The 21,772-nt window shown below is 43.1% G+C and overlaps 1 protein-coding gene across 1 annotated transcript in view; it reads left to right on the top strand.

Moving 5' to 3' along the window:
* fbxw4 (F-box and WD repeat domain containing 4) overlaps positions 1–21,772 on the top strand; it is a 71,888-nt gene that overhangs the window by 35,182 nt on the left and 14,934 nt on the right. The window contains exon 6 of the mRNA XM_078273316.1: positions 9,765–9,830. Within this exon, the coding sequence (XP_078129442.1) occupies positions 9,765–9,830 (66 nt within the window). The remainder of the gene's footprint in view (positions 1–9,764; positions 9,831–21,772) is intronic.

Below are 21,772 nucleotides of genomic sequence, written 5' to 3'. Positions count from 1 at the left end.
TGTGCGTCCCTGTGTGTGTAACAAGCATAGTATGCGAGCGTTGTGCACGAGCCTAGGAGCATTTTACTAATGCTCTGTTAAAATAACAATGAAATGCTGCGTTATTGACTGTAGACCAGGTTTTTGTTGGTCAATGGTGCCATCACTTTCTGCTGCCTCAAGATAGCAATACGCCCAGAATGCACCTGAACACACCTCCCTGTAAGACCAGCACGCCCAGAATGCACCTGAACACACCTCCCTGTAAGACCAGCACGCCCAGAATGCACCTGAACACACCTCCCTGTAAGACCAGCACGCCCAGAATGCACCTGAACACACCTCCCTGTGGGCCACAGATGGGCGCAGGTGAATTTGCTGTTTAAACGACGCGGGCGCTGGATGGGAAACTGACGACTGCATCGGTCTTAAACTAACAAAGACACTTGCGTCGGGCTTTGCGCTGCGCCGGGTGCAAGATAGGGCCCCATGCCTAGTTATGTCATTCAAGAAAATAGAAATATATTTAAGGAACATAGCTGAGCAGTTCTCTGCATTTGCTAATATTCGATGACTGCTGCCAGTCTCATTAAGGGTTTTATGTATGCTTTTGTTTGTTCTCATCTCTACATTCTGTGAATAATTGAAACTAGGTCCTGTGTTGTGTTGAGTTGAATGTTTTTAGGTCTCTGTTATTACTTTGTTTCTGTGATATACTGAATGTGGTTTTGTTTGGTGCCTGTTTTTAATGTTATTCTGCACGGCAATGTACAGATGCACAAGTTTTGGGTGGACTCCATGAAGAATAGCTGTGGCTATGACCCCGGCTAATGGAGATCCCAATAAATCGAATCAGACTTCAGCATTTCGTTTTTTCATCTGCACTTCTTGGCGAGACCTGGGTTTAAATTTTTTATTCAAAAAGCATTTGAAACATTGTGCGTTGAACATTTCGAAAAATGTTGTAAAATGCTTATTGTGGTTGGAACAATTATATATAAAATATATATTAAAAAAATCTCCTGCTACCTTTTACCTGGCTGGATACAATAACACAGGGTTTTCCGCTGTTACACCGAAATCTGTGACCCTTCAGAATGTGTGACTGTAGCGCCGTCTACCTGCCGTAAATCATGTAAAAATAGCGATACGATACAACTTTTGATGGAAAATGACAGTTTCAGAAACATTCAAAAGTTACATATAGTTACTTTAAGGCAGCAGGTGGAACTTGGCTTGGGTCTTAAGGAGTTGTTAGTTGTTAGCCTAAACTGTACAGACACTGCTCGGCTATGTTCACAGCTATAACCTTATTGCTTAATATTCACTGCCGTCTCTCTCACACAGACACACGCACACTCACACTGCACTGCTAATGTTATATTCACAGCTAACTGCTAACTTCACCGTCACACACACTGGCCCTCATTTATGAAACGTGCGTACGACCAAAAACAGGCGTAGGACGGGCATACGCCGATTCCTACGCAAAGCAAGGCATTTATCAATTTGAACGTGAGCGTAGGCTGCGATAACATCTCACGTCTGGTCTGAACTTTTGTACGCAAGTTTTGGAGTCAGTGTGGACTTGCGGTGCAGCATATAAAAAGTTTAACAGGAGAAGGAGAAGTCATCAGTTCATCACTTATCAGCAATGGCAGATCTGGCTCTTTCAGAGGACCTTTATTCGCCGGTACAACAGTGCACACGTACGCGCACGGGCCACGGTGGAGCGCCCCATCGGATTGATTAAGGGCAGATGGCTCATGGTCTTGCATCAGCGGGGGGGACCCTACTATACACGGCAGAAACATTCTGCAACATTGTTTTAGCCTGTGGGGTTCTGGAGCCAGATGACCCGATGCCCAGAGAGCAGTGTCCAGCACAGCCCCAACTGGGGGCTATACGAATGAGACAGGATATTATTCCTCGCTATTAAAAGGTATATTGTTATGTTTGGCAATGATACTCAATAAAGGAAACATGACGATGCACAACATTTTTATTTATTCTTCTGGTTTCGTTTCTCTTTTAAAGTATCGTTAATGGCCACAAGTGAACGATTTATTTCTGCCATTGACCGACTTATTTCGGCTTGTTTTTCCAGCCCCTCTGCTGTCAGGAGACAGGGTCGGGGTGGTGGTCCAGCACGGGGGGGGCGGAGGACACGCGGTCTCCCTCACAGCTGTTGCCTGGTTCTGACTCATGAAAAAAACACGAGTAAAATAAAAGACACCACATAAACTCTGCTACTGTGTGTTTATTTAAATATAGGTACACCATGTAGACCTAAGAGATTGCAATATAAGCCTGTATATTACTATGGGGACTATCTCTCTTTACTGCTCACTGGTTTACATTATATGCACATATGCGCTGAGTTATTCCTCAAAGGAGTTCACTACTTGTTGTATAGCCTGTAAACACATTTAATTTAAAAATCATTCCCAGACCCTCAGACTCGGCGGGTGCCCGGCAGCGTTACATAAAAATCGATAGAAGGATCTTTTGTCCAGGAGCTTATCGATACTTCGGTACCGACCAACCCAGAACCGACCAGTTTAGTACAGGTTCTCGATGCCCATCCCTACTGCGCGGTCAGTTTGTTAATTTGGAGCTAACAATGTTGGTACTGTTAGACTTAACTCCCAGCAGGGGTACTCACACTTTGTACTCTGTGTGTGTGTGTGTGTGTGTGTGTGTGTGTGTGTGTGTTTGTCAGCCTGTATGATTGAGCGTGCATGAATGAGTGTTGTGAATGTGTATAGATGTGTCTCTTCATATTTGTAATCTGTGCTTCTGTGTGTGTGTGTGTGTGTGTGTGTGTGTGTGTGTGTGGTGGGGCTGGGTTCCCACTGAGGACTGAGTTAGTTTGTGTGACTCTGCCACACAGGCCCTTAGATAATACAGCCAGCTGATGAGGTTACCCAAACGGCAGCAAAGGCCCAGCATGCTGCTAATGATGAGAGGAGGAGTGAGAGGGGGAGGCAGGGGAGGCACATATCGGGACTTTGGTCAGAGATATGACTGTGTGTGTGTGTGCATATGTGTGTGTTTAGGGGGGACACCTGCCCCACATTAGGCGAGAGAGGCTCTGACCTTAGCAGCTATAATATCAGTGCAAGCTCTGACCTCAGATCAGACCTGGTTGGCCCTTCAGCGGGGTGAGAGAGCTGTGGGAGACGAGGGGGGAGTCATTCTTTCATTGTATGGCTGGTGTCCTCTGTCCTGCCTCTGCCAGCGCCCCGGCCCAGTGAGGGGTGAGTAATGTGAGTAATGGAGAGTAATAGGGTCCAGACAGTGAGTGTGACCGTAACCCTATTGTATCCTGTGTCAGCGGGGTCAGAGGTCACCCACCGAGCATACTGGTCCCGGCCCCACCCGACCCATTTGGGCCATAAATGAGTTTACCCAACACTAATTACCGAGGGCCTGCCAATGGGCTGCACTGCTTAATGGAACTGACAGCTGCCTGTATGCCGCACTTAGACGTGCCCCCCCCCCCCCAGCCCCATCCTTCCAACCGTTTAACCCCCCCAACACATCCCACTCCTCAGCAGCTTCCTTTGACAGTACATGTGTGTGTTGATGCCAACAGCATCCCTCAGTCACAGCTCTGTTTGCTTCTGCATGGACTGCTGCGTAGCCTTTTTACAGATGAATTCCATTTGAATATTAATGTTTTATTAAGGGCATTGGTGGGGTATTGTGGTATAATAATATCTACAGAAGGGACGCTCAATAAAAAATATGGCATACAACTTTTGCTCCAGGGTACTGAGTGGCACACGGCCCAGTCGACATCTCCAGACCAGTGTAGGTTTTCTTTCAGATTGGTGAGACAGAATTAAAGCGTAACTCTCGCCAAAATGCAACCTAGGGTCTTTTTGTGAATGTACCCGAGTCAAACTTTCGATTATAAGCATATTTAGGACGGAATCGCCACTTTTAGGATTTACCATATTTTAGTTTTTCGGTCAAATGGCCTTTTGAATGGGAGAGCTAGGGGCACTTTTATGCTAGCCTCAAAATATCTATTTTTAAACCACTAAGAAGGCTCGATACATCATGAGACTTTGCTCCAAGTATCACCAGGGGCTCTACACCTTAACCAAAGCATTGACAACATTGGTTGTGTACCCAGAGTTTACTAAAAAAGGTTTTGAGCAACTCACGTTAGCAGTTGTTGTTTACGCTAGCCGCCATTTTCCCAGTCAAAAATAGTCGATCTCCGAATGCGAATAAACGGACTCCATAGGAGGAAATGTCATTCTTATATGAGGCTCCTTTTTCAACTACAAGGTCAATATTGTGTTTCACCAACGACAAAACAACGAATTATCCGTGCATTTATATGGAACTAAGCTTTTGGAGCTTTCCATCTTTACTCTCCTCCCTCGACTATTTCTGACTGGCTCGATAGACGGCGACCGGAAGAACAACAGCTACAGTGAGTTGTTAAAACCTTTCTTTTTAGTGAACTCTGGGTACACAACCAATGTTGTCAATGCTTTGGTTAAGGTGTAGAGCCCCTGGTGATACTTGGAGCAAAGTCTCATGTTGTGTCGAGCCTTCTTAGTGGTTTAAAAATAGATATTTTGAGGCTAGCATAAAACTGCCCCTTATTACTCCCATTCAAAAGGTCATTTGACCGAAAAACTAAAATACGGTACATCTTAAAAGTGGCGATTCCGTTCTAAATATGCTTTTAAACAAAAGTTTGACTCGGGTACATTCACAAAAAGACCCTAGGTTACATTTTGGCGGGAGTTACGCTTTAAGGAAGTGCTTCTTGCATGGTGGTTCTTCTTGAAAATAACACCCAGTATAATTGGTTATTGTGTTTGGGCGCCTCGTTGGCATGGGGGGGTTTAAGGCGATGACCAATAACTGCAGCATCCCTGGTTTGGGTCTGGCCAGGGACCTGTGTTGCCTTTCGTTTCCCTTCTCTCTTTTTTTCCTTGTTTCCTCTCAGCTCTCTACTGGCCACTGACAGTAAATAGACCAGATATTAGAAATGCTATGTAAATTGCTATATTATGCACTGTATGTGGGTACGGCTCGCTCTTTGTCACCCACTACAGTACATCCAAGAACAGATGAAGGAAGAGAGACTGGAGATGCGTCATGTTGTCTTGTTGTTATAGGAATGCTCTTTTTGTGTGTGTTTCTTTCTACTTTTTATGTTTACATTTCAGTGTTATTTTATACAGCACTTTATTGTTTTTTGTACTCTAGAAATAAACTTTACTTAATTACTTCCTGCCTTACTAACTAAAATGTGTTATACAAGTAGCGAACTCCTTTAAGGAATAACTGGCGGAGCCGTGTGTGTGTGTGTGTGTATATGTCGGTAAATACGACTCCTCAAGGACGGTTCCGTAATAGCTATTCTTTTTCCCAAAATGCAGTTAGGAAACATGTTTCTGTAATACCAAAAATGCTAAATGTCATCGTAAACTGAGATAAGAAGTTTGTGTGATGAGGCCCCAGCGATGGAACTTTTTCAAATGGATGTTTTTTGTTCCTGGAAATAGCCTGGTCCCAAATAGCTAGCTGTTAGCAAATGACGCCTATATTCTAGAAGCGCTAGAGGACGTGGCAACTATGACATGGCAGGTGTAGGGCTGGGCAATAATTCAATATGATCGTTTATCGTCTTTCGATGGAATCATATCGTGATGAAATCCTATATCGAGATATCATGATATACAATTACATTGTCTAAATTGATAATAACAAGCACGTACTAACTCAATTTTCTCAGAAAATCTGTCGTGAAACATTTGAAGATTAGCAGATTTGTTTAAACACCACACTATTTTTGTGCATGTACCGTATGTCAACATAGTCAGTATACAATTTCACTTTTTTTACAACTGTTACCACATTATTAATGATTATCTAAAATCTTACTGTAAAAAACATTTTGTGGAAGCACCAATTGTCAACCCTACAATATCGTTGCAATATCGGTATCGCTGTATTTGGTCAGGAATATCGTGCTGTCTGATATTCTCCATATCGGCCAGCCCTAGGCAGGTGTATTTCTCAGGACACAGGGAAGCACAGTGTCGAGTGTAAAGTTGTTTGCAGTGCAGTTCTGGAGAAAGCTGCAAGCAGCAATTCCACAGGCCAAAGGAATCAGCCCTTTCCCAACAGGCATGCTTTGAACAGACATTGCACTAGAATAAGACAAATGTGACAACAGGACAGGAGCACTGGTTGTCTTGTTTAAATGAAGGTACAGACTCGGGTCACGTTCTGACCGTGTTCCTGATCTATGCTCTACCACAGCTGGCGCTAATAGCTTCCTTCCTCTCACTGTGGTTTGCAGGCAGGGAGTCAACCTTGGGGTCAACATAATTGTGGTTTCTGCTTTGAATATACATACAGTCAGTCCCTGAAACAATTTCTGGGATTTTCTTTAACCCGTATATATCTAGATAAGGCCATCTGGCTTATCTACAGGCTGCAAATGACTTGTTAGCAATATCCTCAAGAATAACAACATGTTAATCCTTAACAGTTCATGGTCCCTATGCAGGAGATACGGAGGCATACTTTAGTGTTGTCATGTTCAATTCAATTTTATTTATAGTTTCAAATCACAACAGGAGTTATCTCTGGACACTTTACAGATAGAGGTCTAGGCCACACTCTACGATTTACATAGACCCAACTATTTCCCACCAGCAATCATTTAGTGCAACAGTGGCGAGGAAAAACTTCCTTTTTAGGCAGAACTCTCAGACAGACCCTGGCTCTAGGTGGGCGGCCATCTGCCGCTGGCGGTTGGGACACAGGGACACTGATGATGATATGATTCATAACAATTATAGCAGCTGGAATGATGCTCCGTGGCACTTATAGTAACAATAAAGATGATCGAACTATGACTAGAAATAATAATAGTTGTGGCAGTGCAGGGCGTCGAGCAGGACCACGGCAGCAGCTGCCTGTGCAGGGTGGGATAGGCCAATAAAATAATGAAACTGATGCTTAAATTTGGATGCCCTATACCTAAAATATATTTGGATTAAAATATGTCTCGGCGTCTACCAGGGATGCACCGAATCCAGGATTCGGGTTCGGTTTCTGCCGAACCTTAGAATTTTTTTCCACCGAACCCTACGCTTGCACTTCGCACACTACGCTGGTTGACGTAATGTAGGTGGACCGTTCAATGCAGTAGGCTGTGAGAAAGTGGAGCGACTGCTGCTGCTCGTTAGCTAACGATAGCTTTCTAATTTCACCCACCCAACATGCCTTCATCATACATTGGTTAGCGAAAAATTGGTTCACTCATCTGGCGATAGCGATGTGCTTTCCTACGATGTGGAAAGAGCGCGTGAATTCCACATACTTACACGTGTAAGGTATTTTATTGTGTAACCTCTCAGTTGAAGGTTAAGAGGAAGTTACAGTAAACATAGAGCTTTTATTGCGACGGGAAAAACGGAAGTGAATAAAGTGTTGTATTTTCTGACGGTTGACTGTGTCGGGGTGGAATAAAGTGAGACATGCAGTGGCGTCTTGGTTCCAGCATTGGAAGCCTGTGTCTTTATTTTAAAGCCAAACCTCAGTCTAGACGATATAAGAAACCCTCGGTTACACATGTAACTATTTTAGAGGCTGTGGACGTTGTTTACTTCATTAATGTGTTTACTGTGTTAATGGACTGAGGATGGGAGGAGGATTCAGCAGAATCTCAACCAGTGGATTTGGTATTTGGCTGAACCCTAAAAATCTGGATTCGGTGCATTCCTAGTGTCTACCTGGGGGAGGTCTTACTTTTGCCATTCAACTTTCTGTTTATTAGCGCTGAAATGATGTCAGTTAATGGTTTAGTGCAATGACATTTATTTCATAAGTCATTTATCAAGTATTCAAACTATTCAGTTGAATAGTTTGGGGTTTTATTCAGCTCTTTAGAAAAACGTAACCTTTTTTTGGTTTCTAGGAGCTACTTATTGGTAATAACTTTATACATTAGCCAAGGAGGTTATGTTTTTGGTGTGGTTTGTTGGTGTGTTTGGATTACGAAACAACTACCAGCCCGATTTTAATGAAACTAGGTGGAAGGGTTTAGCATGGGCCAAAGGAGAATCCAATTCCGATCCAAGGCGGATACACACATTATTTTTCACTTTGCCAACATTGTGAGGTAGGCCATGCCTTGGCTGCGGTCTGCACTTTTAGAGTGCCCTTCTAGTTCATCATAAACCGGGTAGCAGCCCTAATGTGTCAGTGTGTTTCTTATATAATGTGAATTGCATTGGTAAAGAATAAGAAGAGAAGCATGTTTGTAATTTCATGTCTTTACAATATGTAAAATGTCTTTGTAGCTTCAGTGTTGCTGAACCATCTGACATGGTACTTTTGGCTAACCAGAACATGGGGCTGAATATCGGCCTGGAAGCATTGTTCCTGCTGGAAGTTACAACTCATATGTTCACTGGCTTCAGATGTGTGACTGTTTAAAGCCTGCAGTCAGAGCTGCCCAACCTCCTGCAAGAGTTCAACCGATATAACATTTCGTAGTGATTTCCCTTCTTCATCCACTTCATGATGTTTATTATTTCTCTATGCTTCTGTCTCCTACGTCTACGGTATTCTCATCCAGCCAACAGCACGTCAGTAACTATTTCTCTGTGTGTGGAAGGTGGGCCCTCCCCCCTGTCCGTCAACCCTGTAGGAGGGCACTAAGCCCTGAGACTCGGCCCGGCCCAACAGAAGCCCCCCTACCACCAGCACCCCTGGTCACCGCCCCACCCTCTACATAGCTTCTAACACCCAAACACACCCCATCAGCCCACTCCCACAGCACTCCTCCCCTCTCCTTTCACAGCTCCCCCACCTCTCCACATGCGTGGTATTCACTGTGCATACCTAGGCTGCTAATTCGGACCTGCCACTCCAATCAAAGGATCACGACTGTTGTAGTTTTATTCTCTTTTCTTCTGCTGGGAAACAATGTTTGGTGGATGGAGGCAGGGACAAGTGTGTGTGTGTGTGTGTGTGTGTGTGTGTGTGTGTGTGTGTGTGTGTGTGTGTGCTGCTATGTGACAGCAAGGGGAATCGTTCTTTGTTAAATCCAGAGTGGTAGACAAGCCCTACATGGCGGTGTGTGTGCTGTCTCCTCAGCAGACGCATCCTTAACCAATGAAGTACACATACTTTCATGGGATGAAAATGACAACGGCGACAGATGTTGGTGTCCTCCTACATGACGATATAAAAATCACCTTGTCCCTTTTTGTATAATGTTAACTGTTGGCAAATGAAAGTCCATGCATTGAACACTTAGTGGGCAATAAGCATGAATAAATACATAGGCCAATATATTAAGTCTGAAACTGTTCAAGGGTCAAGGAATGTTTGGAATTTTTGTTTGTCGGTGTCATTCATTTTAGATCTATGTGGCAATCCATTTTATTTTTTAAAATGATTTCATATTGAATGTATTGAGTGTTTTGTGTCCAAACGAGGCATTTGAAAATGTTGCCTTGGACTTTACAAACTTCTAATGGGCATTTCCCCTTTTTTTTTTTTTTTTTAAGCTTTGTACCAAATGATACACCTGTTAATCAAAACAAAAGTTATTGTCATTAACACTTGTTCCAGAGTTTGAGCTCAGCTGGTTTGCGTAGTTTCTGTGAGACTATTGATTCTCTCTGTCTGTCTCCTCTTCTCTCTCTCTGTCTCTCTCTCTGTCTCTCTCTCTGTCTCTCTCTCTCTCTCTCTCTCTCTCTCTCTCTCTCTCGCTCTCTCTCTCTGTACAGAACCTTTGTAACAGGCACCGCATGCTGCGAGAACTTCTCCCCTCTTCGCATCTGGGATGTTGAGCGGTAAGTCAAGAAGCTGCTCTGACATGCTACAGCATTGCTGCACATTGTAAGACATCGGATGTTTTATCATCCCACATATTTCTGCAAGTCTCCTGCTGAGTGATACATGAATGATACAGTGAACGTGTGAACAGCGATGCTGCCTGAGTATTGGCCTTTTAATCCAAATGACAGGAGGTGGCAGACGATGATCCGAAAGGGAATGAATTCAATATTGCAGGAGCTTCTATGCAGAATTATACATTTAAAGGTGGAGTCTGCGATTCAAATCGGTACACTTTTGGTCAAATTCAGCGAATATCTCCTCACGGTCCGCTAGCTCTCCATTCTGTGTGTTCATACACAGCCCTGGGTCAGTAATTGGGAAGCAAACAGAGTGGCTCAGAACAAGTAACATAACACTATTCTGTTGGTGCTCGTACACAGGACAGGGGAAAGGCCATGGATGTATAAAGAGAAAGGCAGTAGGAGCGAGAGGGTCAGAGAGAGAGATAAATCTGGCGCATGCTAATGTTTTGAAGGAGCACTGAAGGGAGGGGTCTATTTGTGTACAACAATCCTTCTCCAGAATCGCTGACTCCACCTTTAATCCGACTCAAGTCTATTGCCAGCAGGTAAGAAATAGTGTGAGGATTGTCCAGCTTGTATTTACCTTCACAAAAGTGCTCGTTTTGCCGCTGACAGGCTCAGATTAATATTCTAAGTGTCTGACAACATTATGGAAAGGATTTCTAAGGAGGTCGACCTTTCTGTTAAAGAGTAAGATCCTTTTTTTAAACATAAAAACATCTGTGAAATTGCGTTGCTTAACCCACCAGACTCCATGTAAATAAACAGTAGTTTTAGCATCGTAAAACACACTTCATTCAAAGTCGACAGAAACAAAATAAAACTATGAAAAGCTGTTTTGGGTCATCTTTCCACTTTTCCAACCATCACAACTCTAGTTTTGGTTGAAATAAACACAGTTTACTGACTTACTTGTGAAAATATGTTGGCTCTATACACGCTAGAAGTATTGTTTTTTTTAATGGGGTCTGGTGGGTTTAGCGCTAGTGACTTCAGAGCTGTTTCTGGTTAAACAGAAAGGTCTCAAAGAGGTTTTAAAGGTCTATCTCTGTAGAAATCCTTTCCATAATGTTGTCAGACACTTAGAATATTAATTTGAGTCTGTCAGCGGCAAAATGACCACTTTTGTGAAGGTAAATACAAGCTGGACAATGATTGCCCTATTAACTTACATTGTAGCTTGTTTCGCTAACTGCCGACTGCAGCGATCTCGCTTAATACTGGACCAATGTCAAAGATTGTTGTTCAGTCACTTAGGCACAAAAATATAGGAAAATAGGGTCCAGGTTAAAAAAAAAAAAACGGTAGTTACCTTTTAAAGGCTGAAATGCCCCCAAAAAAACTAATTGTGTGCACCAAGATGGACAACAATAATAAACAAATCTACATAAAGGATAACATTTAAAAGACCAAACGTATAAATCATAATACATTGTAAGTAATCAAAGTATTAAAAGGTGAATGTGCATATTTTCATATTTAATTTTAGCACAACTGCTATAGAATAGATAAATTGCACATTTTTACAAACAGAAGCTTTGGACAGAGAGTTCATCATCCACCTGTGTTGGATCAGGAGATTGTCTGAGTTGGAGTAGTCTGTCGCTGGCAAGGTGAGAATCCTTCACTATCCTAGAGGCTCTGGTTCAGCACTTGCTGGTGTATAATAGGGTTTTTCCATCCACATGTGCTGGCTTGGCTTGGCTTGGTTCGGCTTGGCTTGGCGCATCAGTTCAGCAAGAAGGGATTTGCATTTCCATTACAACAGAGCTACCCGCTTGAAGGTGTGTCTTCAGTGCCGGTGAGTCGGTGACACCGTGCTATCTTAAAAATAGCCTGCATGTGAAGTTTGTGGACTTACTTGCTAAATCTGTCGATCGGAAAAAATTATGGATAATAAAATCAACAAGGATAAACACTATGTCATATTGTAACATGGTGACTCGATAACAGGTCTGAAAATTCCTAAATAAAACCAGACGTAAGTTTAGGGGATCAGTAGATTAAAACAGATCAAATGGGCAGTTCATTTTAAAATGATGGAGAAAAAAACATATTGTGAGGAGCATGACTCAGTGAGCGTGGCACAATCATCAGGATTAGTCCAAGATTCAGTGATGATAAAATTTTTTTTTGTTTTGTCATGTTAAAAACCTGGCAGATGAAAGACTTTTTGGCAAACCCCAAAAAGCATAACCAGGACTCTTAAACTGTTTCAAAGATTGCAAAATGTTTGCTCTTTGCTGGTTAGTGCTACCAGTCAACTGGTAATATATCTCCATTTCAGGCGTAAAGGTGTTTGCTTAGTTTGATCATTGGTCAGATATGTCTTTTTTATCAAACAAATTTAATTGGCAAACATTAAAAATATAAATAAATAAGGATATCTGTTTGTTTGAAAAAAAAAAAAAAGAAACCAAAGTGTCAGTCTAAACATTTATCATCTTTGACATTAGTTCCAATCAATTCATCAATCAATCAATCAAACAATGAATTTATTTGCCATGTGAAATGTAATCCTGTCAGTTCACAATGTATGCATTAAAAACAGAATCAGAATAAATTGTTTAGTTGCAGTTGCTCACAGTCACATTCAAGGTAAAATAAGAGTAAGATAAGAGTGAGTCAATAAGTGTATACAGTAAATAAGTAACGTTAAGTAGAGTTAAATGAGATTAGGTTACAAGTCAGATTAGGTTAAAAAGATTGTTTCAATGTATTGTACAAATGTAATTGTAGTGCAGTGTAGGCCTACAGTATGAATGTAGCAGCAGTGAATTAATAAATAACACTTTTGTCCATGTAGCTGGTAACTATTGCAGGAATTATTGTACATAATTGTCCAAGAATATTGCGATGTGATGTGGGGATGCGTGCTGTGAGACCAGTTTAAACTCTAAGCATGTGACACTCCACACGAAATATATGTATATGATAGTAACATGCGCACTCATGTAATGGTGTTAGTCTGAGAAGAGGGTGTGAACTGACGCAGTCCCTGTCACATGTTGTATTATTACAGCCTCAATCAGTAAAGAAAAGGATCCAAAGAGAGTGGTGTGTCCTGAGTCTGCTACACTCATGAGTTGACCTATTTTTGTATGGGTCATTATAATGGACATATACATATGGAGTAAGTTAGCCACAGTTTGTCTGTAAATGTCATCCATCACTGTATCAGTAACAAATTGGTAGCAGAAGCCTGAGCAGCACAGAGACACAGACAGATGAGCTCTGATGTCACAGTGAAATGTCTGGCTGTAGGTTCATGAGCTACTAAAGATTCAATATAAGGTGAAGTTTCTGATGAATGTCATTATTGTTGGAGCGTTGCTGTGCTTTTTTAGCCTGGAAATCCAGACCCAAATCCAAAAGATTAAGGGTCTGGCAATGAGTAATGAAAATGGCCCAACTCGAGGGGCGGCACCAAGCATGCATTTGAACATCTCACTGCACGCAATTGAATAACACTACGACTAATCACAACAATACACGGGGTGACGTATCCAGAGCCCCATACGCTTAGCTACCAGCAGGAGCTAACTGGTAGATTAAACTCTTAGCTACCAGAGGAGCTAACTGGTAGATTAAACTCTTAGCTACCAGAGGAGCTAACTGGTAGATTAAACTCTTAGCCACCAGAGGAGCTAACTGGTAGATTAAACTCTTAGCTACCAGAGGAGCTAACTGGTAGATTAAACTCTTAGCTACCAGAGGAGCTAACTGGTAGATTAAACTCTTAGCTACCAGAGGAGCTAACTGGTAGATTAAACTCGTAAGCCACCAGAGGAGCTAACTGGTAGATTAAACTCTTAGCTACCAGAGGAGCTAACTGGTAGATTAAACTCTTAGCTACCAGAGGAGCTAACTGGTAGATTAAACTCTTAGCTACCAGAGGAGCTAACTGGTAGATTAAACTCGAAGCTACCAGAGGAGCTAACTGGTAGATTAAACTCTTAGCTACCAGAGGAGCTAACTGGTAGATTAAACTCTTAGCTACCAGAGGAGCTAACTGGTAGATTAAACTCTTAGCTACCAGAGGAGCTAACTGGTAGATTAAACTCTTAGCTACCAGAGGAGCTAACTGGTAGATTAAACTATTAGCTACCAGAGGAGCTAACTGGTAGATTAAACTCTTAGCTACCAGAGGAGCTAACTGGTAGATTAAACTCTTAGCTACCAGAGGAGCTGTTAGATTAAACTCTTAGCTACCAGTGGAGCTAACTGGTAGATTAAACTCTTAGCTACCAGCGGAGCTAACTGGTAGATTATACTCTTAGCTACCAGAGGAGCTAACTGGTAGATTAAACTCTTAGCTACCAGCGGAGCTAACTGGTAGATTATACTCTTAGCTACCAGAGGAGCTAACTGTTAGATTAAACTCTTAGCTACCAGCGGAGCTAACTGTTAGATTAAACTCTTAGCTACCAGTGGAGCTAACTGGTAGATTAAACTCTTAGCTACCAGAGGAGCTAACTGGTAGATTAAACTCTTAGCTACCAGTGGAGCTAACTGGTAGATTGTACTCTTGCCGTATCCCAGAGTCGAGCAAACTAGCAGATTAAACACTCTTAGCTACCAGAGGAGCTAACTGGTAGCGCCATTTTCTGTTCCTCTTTTAGATATAAAGCCAAGTCTAATTCGTTCATTGTAGCGGCCAAATCCGTTTCTAACAACTGGTGTTTATTTCTTAGCCATCTTGCAATGTGGAGCTAACTGGTAGATTAAACTAATAACTTTGACGTCGCAGCGCTGTCGTCATCTGTTTAGCTCGCCTCTGGCCCGCCTATATCAGATACACCGATGTGATTGGTGCAGCTCGGCTACAAGGGCGTAGTTAATGAGCATCGTTACTGAATGCCCAACATGACATCATGACTTTGCGTAAACATACACGCCACTTTCCTAAAGCCAAGAGGCGTGTTATCTGTACACATTTTCAGCTGTCCGCGTGTATGTTTACGTTGTATACAGCTGACTGCAGTCTGCAACGTCTTTGTGTGGGGGTTGGGTTGAAAAGAAAAAACGGTTTGGATTAGGAAAAGATGAACGGGGTTAGGTTTAGGTTGAAAAGAAAAAACGGTTTTAGGGTTGGGTTTAGGAAAATAACAAACGTCACAGGACACATCATACGAGGGACATAAAGGAAACGCCACACATGGGATGCGATCCCGGCTCTCCTTGGTGAAAGTCCTGTGTTTTACCCACCTGCCACGCCAACCAACCTCTTCGCACGGATTTCCGGCAATTCACACGCAATCGCAAGGTGATGTAAGTCAGTGGAGGCCAAACGGCGTTGATAAACACGCGAAATAGCCTCTTCATAACACGCAAATCATGGAATATGAATTGGCGTGTCATATATACGCCACTTCATGAGATCAGTCTGGAATGCCAGAGTGACTCGCTGAGTAAATTCAGCTCTTGCTCTTGCGAGAACTCTGGATTTCCAGAGTAGTGCTTTTGTCATGAAGTAGGAAACTTTTGAGTTGTGTAGTCAAATCAACAGACTGATGGAAAAACATTTTGCAGAGCCAGTGAATTTCCCATGTACAACATAACTGCATTGGAGCATAGACGCAGCAACAGTGTGGCCCCCTGAAGCACAGGTTTCAAAGCAGCATGGGGACATACTATTCTTGAACAAGGCGCAGTTCAAAATAAGGGGCCCTCTGAAAAGCGAGGCTTAAACCTGATACATCCCCTCCAAGGCTGCTGTAATTCCCAGCTTTACCTGGGCCAATTAAAACAGGCCGACACAACACAACACAAAAAGCTGCTTCCTGCTCCCAAATGGTCTGGAAATCTGAGGAGAGGAGAAGACAGAAGACACAGGGAGAGTGAAGGAAGGGATGGGTGGGTTGGTTATGCTGCAGGTTGCAGGTGGTGAGGGAAATTGACATGGTTAAAAGGTGTAACAGACCTGCATAATGCATGTGTCCTCCAAAGCCCAAGTGATGTCTTTCGTGAAAAACAGATTTTTACAAAATGTTCAGAAAACAGTGAAATCTTTTAAAAAAAACATCCCAAGCTATTAAAGGGTAACTACCGTTTTTTTTTTTCAACCTGGACCCTATTTTCCTATGTTTTTGTGTCTAAGTGACTGATGGGAACAACACCTTTTTTTAGCTTAATTTACCTTAACTGAACAGCTTCGGAGTCATTGGAATGGTTAGGACTTTTAGGGTTGAATGGTCGCCGTCCCGCTCCCCCCTAACTTTGGGCCGGCGGGCCGCCCGTAGCAATGGACTTTTTCACACTATCGTCATGGCTGAGCCGGCAAGAAAGAAGCAGAAAGCTAGGAAAGCATTGTCGGAGGAACAGAGAAAGAGGAAACAGCAGACTGACCGAGAGAGGACTCAAACATCGGACCTAACGTTTTCAGAATGGCGAGATCTGAAACAAACAGAAGCCTGCAAATCCGATGCTGGCCTGGCGTTTTTGCTGTTGCACTTGTAAGTATCTTTGATCAGAAACTTTATCTGCCACAGAGTTTCTTGTCAGCTTGATATTGGCAAACGCAAGTTGCTTCTGCTCCCACAGCGTTCTAAGGCCATTGTAGGAAAAAAGAATAATGTTACGGATCCGGGGAGAGAAGGGTAATATTTTGAGAAAAACCTCAGCGGACGTGGCTCCGTGCGTTCGCCGGCTTCTTTGAAAACAAATGCACATGACCAGAGGGAGAAGATGGGAGGGGGAGAGTCGCCAACGAGTTTTTATGACAGCGTTGCCAAATATCTATTCCGAAGCTGTTGGGGGAGCTTTATAGAGAAACCTGCGAGCAAAAATCGAGAAAACAGCCAAGAAATTGCCAAAAGCTGCATAGGAAACGGCAAGAACGCTGCAGTTGGCAGCGGCGAAACAAGCTACAATGTAAGTTAATAAGACAATTTTCCAGCTTGTATTTACCTTCACAAAAGTTCTCATATACGCAGTTGAATGCCGCCCATACCCTTAGATCTGCGTTTACCCGCGTTTTTTTTACGATACCAATTTTTTTAAATCCATTTCAACAAAAAGAAATTACACATTACGGCACAAATCTTTTTACTTATTTTTTCAGCTTCTACTGCTTGAGCCCCATCTCTGTGCGTAACTCTGTTGCATGTCACTACGACGTGTAACGTTAGACAGCCAATCACAGACATTATTCGATCTCGGTAGAAGCATCCTGCATGCTTATTGGCTCACTGACGCTGATGAGATTTACTCCTTAGAGATTGACATTGGGTATTGAATGACGAGGCATTTTTTCCATTTTTTTTCACTTTAGAGGCAATTCGGTCGGTGCCTAAAAACTATTGAATGCGGTACCCAGCCCTACTGTGAGCTGATATAACCCTTGTGTTGTCTTCAGAGGTTTTTTATATCAGAAATATGGGTTTCTTACAACCATATTTCCCCCTAAAATAACTTGGGTCTATGGGTGTTCTCCGCGTTCTCCACGTGTAAAATGAATGATGACTTCCATTGAATTTTGGGTGTTTAATTTCATAGCATGTTTAAATAGTTTTAAAACAGTATCCTGACTAAACTTTGACCTAAACCAGTCTGTTATTTACTTAACATCCTCTGATTTAACTTTAGTTTTAGTCAAAATAATTCATAATTTCTTTCTTTAAACTAAAACATGAGGTATAATGTCACATAAATTAGGTTTATTGACCATGAATTAAAAAAAAGGGACATAGACGTTTAAAAAAAAGCGACAAAAGCATGAAAAAAAAAGTTAATTTCCAATTTCTGACCCGGAAGGAGAAAGATCATGGTCGACGGGAGGACAACACAAGGATGACGGTAGAACGGATAAATGATTGATGAAAATAATATTTTTTCTAAATGTTTTTGAAATATAATTTTATTGTTAAAAATGTGATATATATCTGAAGAGAGATGCTAATGTCCTTTACTTTTGTTAATGTTTCAGTTGTGAGGAATAATAACTTGTAGACACACTGGCTCACCGTCAATTCCAGTGATCCCTTCAGACACCGCAGATCCCTTCAGACACCGCAGATACCGTCTCCTCCCATGAGTCAGCCCCTACACACCCACCAGCATCAGCCTTTACCCTGTGCACAACTGCGTGTCCCTTTGATTAAACATCCACCTGAGCCAAAACATCATAAACCAAACACTGTTCCACCTGCAGCACCAAACAACGGCCAGCAAAACAGCTGCTGCCACAGCCACTTCACAGAAAAGAGACCGCAAGCTTCCAGGAAGGATTCCAGCACTCACTTCCTGTCTCTGTGGAAAATAGTGGTGGTGCTGTCTGACTGTCAGGTCTTCACTGTTTTCTCATAATTCTCCCTTTGAATCGAATCAGATCAAAGAAAAAAAGTTATTTTTGCCATGCTGTTTTACAGGTTGCAGTCAGGGATCAGTGCTATGCTGAACAAAAATAGCTTTTACGTTGAGTTTAAATCAGAAGAGACACTATTAACTTTACTGTCTTTACAAGCTGTTAGAAGAACTCTAGTAGGCTTCACCAGTAGATTGTCTTTTCTTTAAATCAGCTGATTTGGAGAGAAAAAAGCACCGTGGAGGTCCTCAACAACATGCAACTTGTATTCTTTTCATGTAGAAATAAGTTTGATGATGCTTGGTATAAACACCACGTAGACAACCAACAGCAATAAAACAGAGCTCTTGGTTGTGGCCCCCAAGGCGCTGCTCCAGAAGGTTGGAGAGCTCATTCTGGATGTTGACGGGTGCGCCTTCTGCCCATCCTCTGAGGTCCACCTCCTTGGTGTAATCCTGGACCCCACCCTCTCTTTTCAGACTCGCATCAAATCCATCACCAAATCAGCCTTTTTTCATCTCAAAAACATCTCCTGACTCCGGCCATCACTCTCTGACTCCGTGGTAGAAACCCTCATTCATGCTTTCATAACCTCCCGTTTGGACTACTGCAATGGAGTCCTGTCTGGGGTCTCCAGCAAAACCCTACACAGGCTCCAGTATGTCCAAAACTCTGCCGCCAGGGCCCTCACCCACACCAAGACCTGGCAGCACATCACCCCAACCCTCGCCCACCTTCACTGGCTCCCAATTACAGTCCCTCTTATGCGATTGCATAATTCAATGAATAATCAGCCAAAGTCCACATATTTATGCGGGGGGGGGCCCGCATTTTTTCAAATACGACGCACTTTCGCCGCATAAATTTTCGATTTCCGCGCAAAATATGCGGGGCTTGCATGATTTCATAATTTCCCCCTGTTGCCATGGGAACGTTATGAAGTGATGTAATTACGCGACGTGAACGTCATCGAAAAAGCTGCAAACCCCGCGATGAAGCCACGATGGAACCGCAGTTTTTGCAAGTTCACGCAATTTCGTCGCATAAAATTGCATAAATATCCCATTTTTTAAGAAAACGTGCCACATAATCAAGGATTTTTGCCCGCAACAATCACAAAAAAACTCCGCATTTTTCTGGAAGGACTGCAATTAAGTCCCTCATCACATATCAAATCCTCCTTCTCACCTACAAATCCCTCCGTGCCCTGGCCCCACAGTACCTCTCCGACCTCCTCCATCCATACACCCCCACCCCGAAACCTGCAGTCCTCAGACGCTGGCCTGCTCTCCGTTCCCCACACCAGACTCTGTACCTTCAGAGACAGAGCCTTTAGTGATGCAGCCCCACCCCCCTGGAACCCCCTCCCTGCAGATATCTGAAATACTACCTCCCTGGACATCTTTAAAAAAAACTCCTCAAACACCAGCTGTTCACCACAGCCTACAACCTCCTTTAGCTTAGCCACAGTAATTCAGTAAATTGACCTTGGGTATTAAATCATAATTTAGATCACAATCACAGTGGTGGTCAGATAAATGCAATTAGTCTCACATTGTCCAGTTGTAGTTGCTGCCTTCTGTGACTATTCTACACATGGTTGGCAGTAACTGCAGGTTGAAAAGCCCAGGCTCCTATTGAGCTCTAGTGGCTTGATTTTAATTGAATTAAACGCTTTCTCTTGTTCTCATCCATTGCAATTAATTCAGTGTCTTTTTTTTTTTTTTTGTTCATCTCGGCGGCACAAAGAGGTCTTATGATCAGCCATATAGAGGGGGATCCCACAGAAGTAGCGCCATTGGAGCAGCACCCCAACTTTTCACACTGTCTTCGCTCATGGCTAAACACAGAGGGGGGAAAAGCATCAAAGAGAAAAAGACCCTGAACATCACTCCCAACTCCCAAGATTCCCCTCTGTTCCCTCAGAAAGGGAGCCCTCCTTTTTTTACAATCAAATGGCCAGGCTGGGATTCCTCACATTCCTAGCGCTGAAAAGAGCGGAGTGAAATTTCTGCGTCGGGGTGGACGCTCTGTTATACAAATTGCAGCCGTTTTGTCTTTGCAGTGCACGCATGTATGTGGCATTTTGAAGGTGTCCATTGTTGATGTGCCCCTCCTCTCCACTGTCTCTGCCAGGAAAGCTCACATTCCTGCTGCAGCCAGCTCAGAGGTGCAGGGTAAATTGAGTGGACGGGCAGCAGGTTGCGTGGCTCCCCTCTGTTTGTTTTGCCAAGTAAAAACCTCAGCAGGGCTTCTTTTCTCTACCTGTCTGACGGCTTTTGACAAGAGGGCCTGTTTTCCAGTGCGTCCCCAGGCTCCTGTTTAGAGCTCAGCCAAACACACACACACACACACACACACACACACACACACACACACACACCCACACTGCTTTTCTTTAGCTGTCCCCACACTAAAGGATAATGCCCTCCTTAGCTTCTTCTTTTTTCAACATTGTCAATTCATTAATGATTCCTTTCACAACTTGTGTGTGTGTGTGTGTGTGTGTGTGTGTGTGTGTGTGTGTGTGTGTGTGTGTGTGTGTGTGTGTGTGTGTGTGTGTGTGTGGCCCCTAAAGCCAACCTGACTCCTGCAGTGAGACCAGACAGGCTTAAATCAGGACTTAGACCCTGTATGTCACACAGCCAGTAGCCCCTTCATAACAATCACTAAGTCGGTGCCCCCCAGGGGCCACCAGACTACCCATCTCGCAAAGTAGATGCCACACTGCAGCTCAAACTGCTTCGTTCTCAAAAAGCAAAATGATTCCTCTCATTTTACATGAGGCTTAAAGGATCATTCTCAGAGCTTACAACCTGGGTCCTATTCTTTGTAGTTTGGGACATCTGGTGTTGCTGTTATGATGACGTTGTAAAGTTGCAATTTCTTTCCAGTACACCATGCTTTAATTTGATCTATCCTGCCTTCATCAGGGGAGGATCTGACTTTGTCGATCAATTAGGCATGTGATCTATCATTGTAATGTTTTGTATTTATGGTGATTTAGAAGTCCCGTGATTTCTACTCCCTAAAGTCATTAAGATCAGGGAACACGGTAACATTGCTACAACAAAGTCTGACGGGTCAAGAAGCACAGGAGTCAGTACAACAAACCAACAGCCTATCCAGATTGTCTGAACCACTTTTTTTCTGGAGGCCAAACTGAAATTGAGCGCACCTGAAATGTCAATAATACTCCCTCATTGCGCAGGAAAACTGTGTGCACACAGCTACAGTATGTCTTTTAACTGTGAGGGATGTTTATGAATAGTTTGGGGGTAGACACTCCCTCCTTCCTTGTCCTCACCCTGGACTACTGCAACCGGTTCCTCTCCAGAGTCCCTGTACCTGCCACTAAACCACCAAACGTCTGCAGCTGCTCCACAAGACACTAGCCTACAAGCAATGTCATTCTGGCCATGTTCTTTCTTGGGGGCAGCGCTACCTTGCCCCCCAATGTCAAACCAATAGATATTTGAATTCCTTCATTCCTTCTGCCGTTAGGCTCTTGAATGCTGCTGATGGCAGCGACCTGTAACATTCAGAGCTTGTAATTCTGGGGAGTCGT

The sequence above is a fragment of the Sander vitreus genome, chromosome 17 (assembly GCF_031162955.1).
Source record: "Sander vitreus isolate 19-12246 chromosome 17, sanVit1, whole genome shotgun sequence".
Lineage (NCBI taxonomy): Eukaryota > Metazoa > Chordata > Actinopteri > Perciformes > Percidae > Sander > Sander vitreus.
This window is presented reverse-complemented; position numbering and strand designations above follow the sequence as displayed.